Source organism: Vanessa tameamea, chromosome 14 (assembly GCF_037043105.1).
Source record: "Vanessa tameamea isolate UH-Manoa-2023 chromosome 14, ilVanTame1 primary haplotype, whole genome shotgun sequence".
NCBI lineage: Eukaryota > Metazoa > Arthropoda > Insecta > Lepidoptera > Nymphalidae > Vanessa > Vanessa tameamea.
Window position 1 is genome coordinate 2,010,097 of NC_087322.1, and position 9,096 is coordinate 2,019,192.

General features: G+C 29.5%; 2 protein-coding genes across 4 annotated transcripts in view; one reads left to right on the top strand and one right to left on the bottom strand.

Annotated features, from left to right (window-relative positions):
* Positions 1 to 1,074, top strand: part of LOC113398706 (protein fem-1 homolog CG6966) — a 78,268-nt gene extending 77,194 nt beyond the window's left edge. For 2 of the 3 annotated variants that reach the window (XM_026637595.2, XM_026637592.2), the window contains one exon: positions 225 to 1,074. In XM_026637595.2, coding sequence (XP_026493380.2) covers positions 225 to 473 — 249 coding nt within the window. In that variant the 3' untranslated portion in view covers positions 474 to 1,074. The remainder of the gene's footprint in view (positions 1 to 224) is intronic. The other variant, XM_026637594.2, reaches the window with a different exon arrangement.
* A 3,683-nt stretch (positions 1,075 to 4,757) lies between these two features.
* LOC113398708 (uncharacterized) lies at positions 4,758 to 6,497 on the bottom strand. Its single transcript, XM_026637596.2, has 2 exons — positions 6,278 to 6,497; positions 4,758 to 5,249 (listed from the first exon to the last, which is right to left on the bottom strand). The coding sequence occupies exons 1-2, from the start codon at positions 6,487 to 6,489 to the stop codon at positions 4,769 to 4,771; spliced, it is 693 nt and encodes a 230-aa protein (XP_026493381.2). The 5' UTR covers positions 6,490 to 6,497; the 3' UTR covers positions 4,758 to 4,768.
* Between the last annotated feature and the right edge of the window lie 2,599 nt (positions 6,498 to 9,096).

Below are 9,096 nucleotides of genomic sequence, written 5' to 3' on the forward strand. Positions count from 1 at the left end.
ATGTCTATGTCTACAGAATGTCTACAGTTAATAGTTCGTCTGTTATGGTTGCACTAGATTATCGTTCGTTAAATGTGCGTGCGTGTAACGTCCTTCCTGAGGGTGTCTCGTAAGAGACCGCGCCTCGGTTCAGGACGTGGACAATGGGGCCAACTTAGCATAAAAACGTATACTTCACGTTGTAAATCCAAGGGACAATTGTAAATGTTATTATTCCATTCCAGCTGAATCCGTGTCCCGGGGAAGTGGTAAGAGAACTCCTGTCCTACGGTGCACACATCGACACGGTCAACTACGAAGGGGAAACTCCCGAGGAAATCCTCAAAGCGACCCAACAGAGCCTCGCTGCCATAGTGAATCCGTTGAAATTCACGACATTAAAATGCCTCGCAGCGCGCACGGTGAAGAACTATAGACTGCCTTATAGACATGTCGTACCACAGTGTTTGCATTCGACTATCATTACTCATTGAAATTGCTCTGTGTTTCGCCTACTCTGTGCATTGCGTTGCATTATTGTGTCAAGTTGAAACTTTCGTCACTTAGTGTCTAGTTGTCTATGTTACAGGACTCATCTTCGCGATGTGTTCTAAACGCCATTCATATAGACTATATTAATAGATGCTTAGATCGAGAATCGTATGTCGAATAATAAAATTTATTTTTTCACCAGACTTATCTATTAAATTGGACACTCGTTTTTATAGTGAATCCGCGTAGTTAAAGTTTACTCGTATTTTGCCGTTGCAATTTTTAGATATAGACGGCCATTTGATGTTACTATTTGAATTAAGAACTGCTTGACAGCTGTCAGACTGAGGGATCTCATAACTGTCTATGACGTGTAGTTTTTATCTGTATTATACCATTTTTTTCTTAAATCTCGTTTAACGTGTAATTTGAACTTGGAAACTTAAAATATATGCTATATTGAATACTTCAGTTGTATTTGGTGTTAAAGTAAATGTGAAGATTATTCTGTCTTGTTAACATTTAGAGTTCGAACACAGCCTTCGGAACACAAAATAGCCTTCTTGTAGAACCTATCTTGTTTGCACATATTGTTTTGTATGGTGTTTTTATGAACAAAATCATTTCATTTTCTTTTAAAATAGTTTTTATATGTATTTACAATACAGACATTATTTGAATATTAAAGCAAAATTGTGATGTGACAGTTTAATTAAACGAAAAATCATTGAACCTTATAATATTCATTTTAATATATATTAACTTATCTATATTTTGTATAATACATTGAGGCAGCTTCAAAAAGTATAGTAATTATAATATAAAAATAAATAAACAACTTAGTTCAAAGATATCTTTATGAAAGATTGTAGTTTGGGCTTTAGCAATAAATAATTGAGCCTTTTGATATATATTTCCCTTAGTGTGACATTAATTAGATTAAAATTATGTCGAATTTATTACGAAGGATACACTGTTGTTTGTTTAAATTCGATTTTCGCAAACATCAGAATATTTCAAAAATTATTCATGTAAAAAATTTACATATTCAAATAATTGTTTTATATAATATTAAATAAAAATTCTAATGATATTTTCATTATATCTTCGTTTGATGAAAGAATATTATTAAAATTAATTCCTAATTTAATAAAAAAAGATATATATTGACTGTTCTATAAAGTAATATTTTTTTATGTGTGTTTAAATTTACCTGTATATAATATGTATGAAAACATATGTATAATAATTATGTATGAATATTTGTTTGTCCTTGAAAATGTCATTGTTTGAAACTTACACATCATTTTTAAACTACAGTTTGTGGAATGCTGATCAACGTCAGATCAACTAAAGTCACTTTAATCTGAATGGTCATTGGTATGACATAAGTGATATTACTTTAAATATATAGAATGAAATTTAAGATAAAAATGCAATAAGAGTCCGTTTTTTTTAAATATTATTTTTCACCCAAAATTTTGTGCTATTTTAATGTATAAAATATCAAATAAATGTGTCACGGAAACCAAAAACGCACCAAAATAAAACGTCCGAAGTATTAAATTCAGCAAATGACTTAATAATTATGCCTTAATGTTTATTCGTCAACCTTCAAAGAAAGAAGGTTCTATTGTTCGACTATGTATACTTTTATGTATGATGATTTTTTTCACCAAATCTATATATGTAAAAATGTTGACACCTAAAGTAATATACGTTTTATTTTTATCATATAAATGTTAACCTATAATGTTGTTATGTTGTCATATTATCGTGTCATAACTCATATGATGTTTACGACCTGTAATCTCTATTTTTCTGTTTGTCGAAACCCAACAATATGATCATGTTATTTATTAGGATTCTTGAAATTTTCAAAGACATATTCATGTATGATTCTTAGAATTCAAACAAAACACATAAATAAATTAAAAATGTCTGTAAAAAATTTAATCAAATGTGTTAATTTGTAAGAATAAAAAGAATACAATTTTCCACTCTCTGGAAAAATATCTGTGATGGTAATGCAAATATGGGTTTTTGGTCCATTGGTCCAGTACAGCGTGTCAAGAGAATTACATAAACTTTTTTTATTTAAGATTTTATCATTTATAATAATAGCATGGTATTAACTAGTCTTTTATTTAGGGCAACCGTGATATATTTTTTTATACCAATTAATTAATCTTCTTTGCATGTTACTCTGTACCACAGAGTAAAAAAGCACTCTGCCTGTTACACAGTACATAAGTTTGGTGTGTTTAAATTGCATTTTAATTTACATGTATCGCGTGTGAAATATATTATATATTTTTTTCAACTGTTGTATGCTTATGTACGGTGTGAGTGGAGACATTTCTTGGAGAAATTTATCACTGTAAAAACGTAGTATTTAAGTAGGTAGATTATAAAAAACTAATGGATAAATTACTGTGTATATTATGACAAAATGGATTATCAGAACTGAATTATAACAACAAAAATGTTTAATATAGTTTTGTAATTATCAAAAGCAGTTTGTTAATGTGCGTATTGTCTCATAGTATATTTTGAATTGGTAGTACTGCGTGATTATGTACTAGTTATTTTTGAAATTAAATAAATTGCTTAATAATTTTCTTTTTTTTTCATGATCATGTCTTTAAATGTCATTTCTATGAATCTTTCCACCGATTAAGAATAAAATAATGCTTGTGTATAGATATAGGATTCTGAGAATGTTTGCCATCCTTACTGCTAGATTTTAATGCAAGCATCGTACAGCTGTTGATAGGAGTAAGGATAAGCAACTTTGACCTTGGATCGATATAACACTGGTCGGTATTATAAAATATTTATAGTATTCTTTTTGGATTCTTAAAAAATGTTTTGAATGTCAGCGAAGTGGTTTTTGGAACTTGGAAAATAAATTAGAGTTCATACTATAAAAATATATAAATCAAGAATTATTTTTAGTACGAATCATATGGAATAAGAAAATCTCAGGTTTGTTTATCTTTATTTTTCCTGATATTATAATACTGAATCTAAATACAGATCGTTAAATAGGCGCGATTTAAGTTAACCGATCTCCAAGTTGGCTCCTGCGACGTCCGTACATTTTTATTAAGTAATACGAGTTAGAAATAGCACTTGAATGATTTTATAGTCGCAAGTTTTTTGGGTTCTGAATATATGATATGGTTATGGATCTGTATCGTATGCGAGTTGTCTCCGTTGATAGAGACAGATAAATAGAAATGCAGTATAAACTAAGCTCACAAAGGAAGTTATATAAGCCCATCACTGACACATCATTGATACCAAATTTTCATGGAAAGTATTTAAATACCCAAGTAACACCTATGTCTCGGTGATCTGATGTTATATAGATGGTATGATGTATTATCATTTTAATCTTATGATGAATATTCGGTAATAGTAGTAAATTTTCTCATGGGTGTAATAGGGATCAACTTCGACTTAAATATGCTACTGAATTAACATTATTTGGGGCAAAATACATATGTATCGTTGAAGATGTGATTCTTTCAAAAATATCTCTGCTTTATACAGTATAACAAGTACGGATATGTTTCCGTAAGATTACAATCTATCTCGTCAGATTGTAAACTGTCGAAATATTGTGAACCGTGAAATATGATTGCAATCTATCTATCTATCTAATGATGTTTGTTATCTCACTGTGACAGATGTAACTAGCTTAATACCTAATATCACAAGTTTTAATTTGTTTTGTAAAATATGTGAAACTAAATAACTAAGAAATTTAACGAATTTTAACATTAAAAACCATATAAAGTTATTTTTTTTATAAAACAAACAGATTTACTATTTAAAAGTATTTTAGTTTGTACCACTCTCAAGTGACAAGCCTTATAATGTCACAAAAATCACTACATCACAAATAAGTACCGCTCAATTTAATAGATGGCATTACAAACATTCATAATATTTTAGGCTTACAGTTCATGAATCAATAATCTAAATAGATTACTGTTAATTTAAAAATAATTATTAAAAGATCATTTGTAACTAACAACCTTATTTATTAATAGGATAAGTGATCAAATTATAGCAGTTATTTCTTTCACACAAATGTATCTAATAAAAAATCATAAAATATGTATTTATTTTATTTTTAATATAACACTATCAATATCAAGTAAATAATACTACACAAGTGATATAAACTTGTATTGAATAAGTAATAATTATATTACAAATTTATATGAAGATTATTATAATTCAATTAGAATTATAATAAATTCAAGAATAAAAAAATTCAAGAATTTCAATTCACTGCGAATATTTGTTTTAAAATTGCTGGTGCTGTTTCAAGGAAATGATTTAAATCCTGAACTGTAGTACCGGGAAAATAAAGCCAAAGCTTTTTCACAGCAGAAAGATTATCCATAAATTCTTTAGCCATTTGTACTCCCTGGGGATTCTTTATTTTTGCCATTTTAACAACTGGCTCCAAAGTTATTTTCTTTAACAGGAGTTTTCTCAAAGCACATAACAGTGGGTAATAACCAAACTGCTCATAGAAATGCTCGGACCCAGACACAGATGATAAGAATAGGCAACATTTTATTTTATTTCTATTGTACCATGTAAGCCCTAAAGCGATTGCTTCACTAGATGCTAGGGCTGGGAAATTTGATCGGTTATCAAATGCATAGGCTGCCACCAACCCACTGAGTCTGTTCAATGTGAATTCATCATTTTCAATGATCACCTTAGGTCCAGTCCTTCTTATTAATAGTGGTTTGCTGCAAAATATATTATATTTAATCATTTATATTGTGTATAAACATTATTCTGGTGCGACTAGCTACATGCCAGTAACAATCTATATAAAAAGATGTTCACATATTTTTTTTAACAAGCATTATTGACATCATTTAACAATATCATGATTTATACAATAAATGTTTTTAATTGTTATTTGTACATAGTTAAGGACTCAATGCTAATAATTCTTATGGAAATAAAATAGTAAAATTAATATTTATATATGAACCTGTATGTCAATTTCAAATTACCTACTAGTAAAACACAGTGCCTATAATTTGCAGTAATAAAATTGTCATACCTACATAAATTCTATAAAATACAAAATATAAATATTATACAGTCATTTCGGGTAACTTTGAATTTTAGTGCAACTTTGAATGAAATGAAACCGACTGTTTAATAATTTTTATTCTAAGCTTTTTTTGGAATTTTTCCTCCTTGAAAATATGTAAAGACCAATAATATGTTTACAAATCTATGGTAAAAAAATAATAACTACGTCAGATTTATTTCTAATTGCTTGTTCTCCCCTACAACGGTAAAAAAATCGAATGTGGCAGCACCTAACAAAATATTAAAAAAAGCTGATGGAAATATATAGCTGATATATGACAGCTTATACATTTATTATTGTATTAAATGTGTCTAACACACCTTTGGTGGATACCAACAACAACAAAAATCCACCTTAAAGCTACAAAAATGAGGTTTTTCGTCTCCAACAATTGATGATTCAAAGTTACCCAAAATTCGTGATAACTTTGAACCCCAACTTGAGATTAAATTTTCGGAAGTTAATCATTCTTTTTATGATTTTTTCTATTGTGTGTGATAAACAAGCTAATGAGAACACTAATTAAACCATAAAATTGCTGTGTACACATACAACTCTTACTGATAATATAAAATAAATCACAAAAAGTATTCAATGTTACCCGAATTGACTGTATTTAATTTATTATAAATTAGGTGTAGTTGGGTTCCTAATAATCCTATTACTTACTTTTTATCAAGAAGCATTCCATCGATTTTAACTACTTCGCCTGGTGCGATATCTTTTAACGATGCACGCAATTCGAAGCCTTTAACCAATATAGCATCTATATTTTCGCTGTGACGTAAGAAATCTGCATTTTTATAAACTGCGTAAAACACTTGACCAGAGAAAATTTGGTAAATTTCAACACTTTTTGACGAAAATTTGAACTTACTCATTTTTTTTGTTCTTTATGCTGTAAAATTAAACAAAAATATCATTGACAAAGTGCAAAATTTTATCATAATTTTAATTTATTTCATTTTATCAGACCAAACCAGACGAACCTCACTCTTCACTGTTTTTATATTTGTTCACTTAGTTTTTATTTGTAAATCAAGATGTAATCGACTATATATAAAGAATGCCTAATGAGTTGTGTTGTTATTGTTACTAATGACTAAAGAATTTGGCAGTTGGTAGTAAAATTACAGACGGGACTTCCCCGTTCTCAGCTACTTTGGATTTCAAATTGCCAGACATTTTAGATTGGCGGTCGTTGTTACGATGATTAAATAAAAGTCGTATTCCCTATGGCTATTTATAATAAATAGTAGGTACATGTTTATCAATAATAACCTTTATATTATTTATTGGTTTGGTTTTGGCTTTTGTCATTTGGGAAAATGTCGTATGATTCACGTACAGTCATACGTTTCAGAAAACGTATGATTACGACTTAAATCGTACATATGGCAGCACAGTAGTTTGCAACTTACAGTCAGAAACCTCGGAAAAATGTATACAATATACACCGACCAATCAGAAACTAAGCGATACCAACATTAGAAAACTTAAATAATATTAATGGCCAATGGGTCAACGATGTCTGGTGATGGCGTTTTCTCCTTCACCAGTACAATAACGCACCCAAAAATATTTAAATTTGTAATGAAAGAAACATTGTAAAATAAGACACTTAAGAGCGTTTATTCCAATTGCCGTTTCACAGTTTCTTTTATTTTTAAGCTCGTGTGCGTGTAACTGCGTATGTGCGTATAAGCACATTACTACATTCAAGTTAATCGATATAAAGAATCGTGATGTAGTACATTATTTCGTATATATTTTCTATGAGTTTTTTTTTTCAATTGTATAGAAAATAGAATAAAAATATGAAGTAAATATAGCATATGAAAATAAGAAATACATTGGACATATACACAGTTAACATATAAAATAATAAAAACTTTAAGTAAAATATTAAAATCGACTTATTGAGTAATTATATTATCAAATTTTCCGTTAAAACTTGTAGTCCAACAGTAGCATGATACGCAAATTCTACAAAAAATATATTACCCTAACGTATAAGGACACTGGTAGGGTTGATAGGGCTTTGTGCAAGAGCGTCTGGGTAGGTACCCACTCATCAGATATTCTACCTCCAAACAGCAGTACTTTTGTGTTCCGGTTTGAAGGGTGAGTCAGCCATTGTAACTACAGGCACCAGGGACCTAACATCTTAGTTCCCAAGGTTGGTTTGGCATTGGAGATCTAAGGAATTGTTAATATTTCTTACAGCACCACTGTCTATGGGCAGTGGTGACCACTTACTCTTAGTTGGCTCATTTGCTCGTACGCCTACCTAATCATAAAAAAAGACTTATTCATTATGTTAGAGCATTTATTTTTCTCATTCAGAATACGGTTTGCGCAAAGTGATTTATAGCGATATGTGCGATGTTGTCTATCGTTATAGGTTGTGACGTATACATTCCCTTTTGATCATCCTCACGCTCGCTTCGCTGTTTGCCTTTATTTGTTTGTTCTCATACTATTTTGGATTTCTTATTATGAGCTTCGCCAATTATAAAGGCTTCTGTTGGGACACTTCGAAATTTATTAAGTATCATCAAAACATGCTTATGTTTACTAATTCTAGTAAAATTGTATTGTTATATTATTTAAAATATAAAATATACGATTAAAAACACCGGAGGTGATCTTTTAAAAGAATAAATTATTGTTTTATTTGATCAATGAGCGTATTGTGAGGACATCAATAAATTGAATGGGAGCACGCTTTATTTTCAATTATAAATAATGAATATTATAGAATAATTTAAATGAAAAAAATTGGCGATATTGAAAAATAATGTTAATTCTCTTGCGATAGGAATAAAATCATTTTTTTTTGTCTTTTATTTTCACTCTTCGACTTCTCGGAGAGTGCAAATTTAAAAAATCGTCAAAAATTTGATCTTTACCGTAATGGCTTCAACTACACGATACCCTCAATCCAATTAACAAAACTAGAACCTCTAGTGTGGACGCCGAGCAAGTTGGGTCGAGCGCATCCAATGTCGAATGACGTCACACCGATCACAAAGTGCATTGACCCTACCATAGAGTCAGAAGGAGGTATTGTCATTTGAAGAGTTCTGCAATATAATTAATCAGCTGGCTTGACATAGTCAATTTTAGTTCATAAATGAGTTTATAACTAACAATAATTTGTAAATTGTAGTTAATTGTATTTAATAAGTGAATTGTAATTAAATTAATTGCTTTATTTAATTATTATTTATAATGGAATTAAATCTCTCTCTACATTATAATTTGACATAAATTAAAATTTAATTTAAAAGCTAACGCAATAATTCAATACTTACTATTATAAGTATCTATCTATTAAATTGTTGACTGGCATACAAAGCATAGCCTAAACCTGTAGGTCTAACAGGATAAAATATACACAGGAATGCCTTTTGAAACGTAATTGAAAATAAATGATGAAAGTTTTATGAAAAATCTTCATAAAATTAAAAAAGAGGAAAAAATGT

Bases quoted from the DNA above. Each gene is read 5' to 3' on its own strand.
- LOC113398708 (XM_026637596.2), bottom strand. From the start codon at position 6,489: ATGAGTAAGTTCAAATTTTCGTCAAAAAGTGTTGAAATTTACCAAATT. The intron at 5,250-6,277 runs GTAAGTAATAGG...TATATTTTGCAG, and splicing joins GGAATGCTTCTTGATAAAAA to CAAACCACTATTAATAAGAA.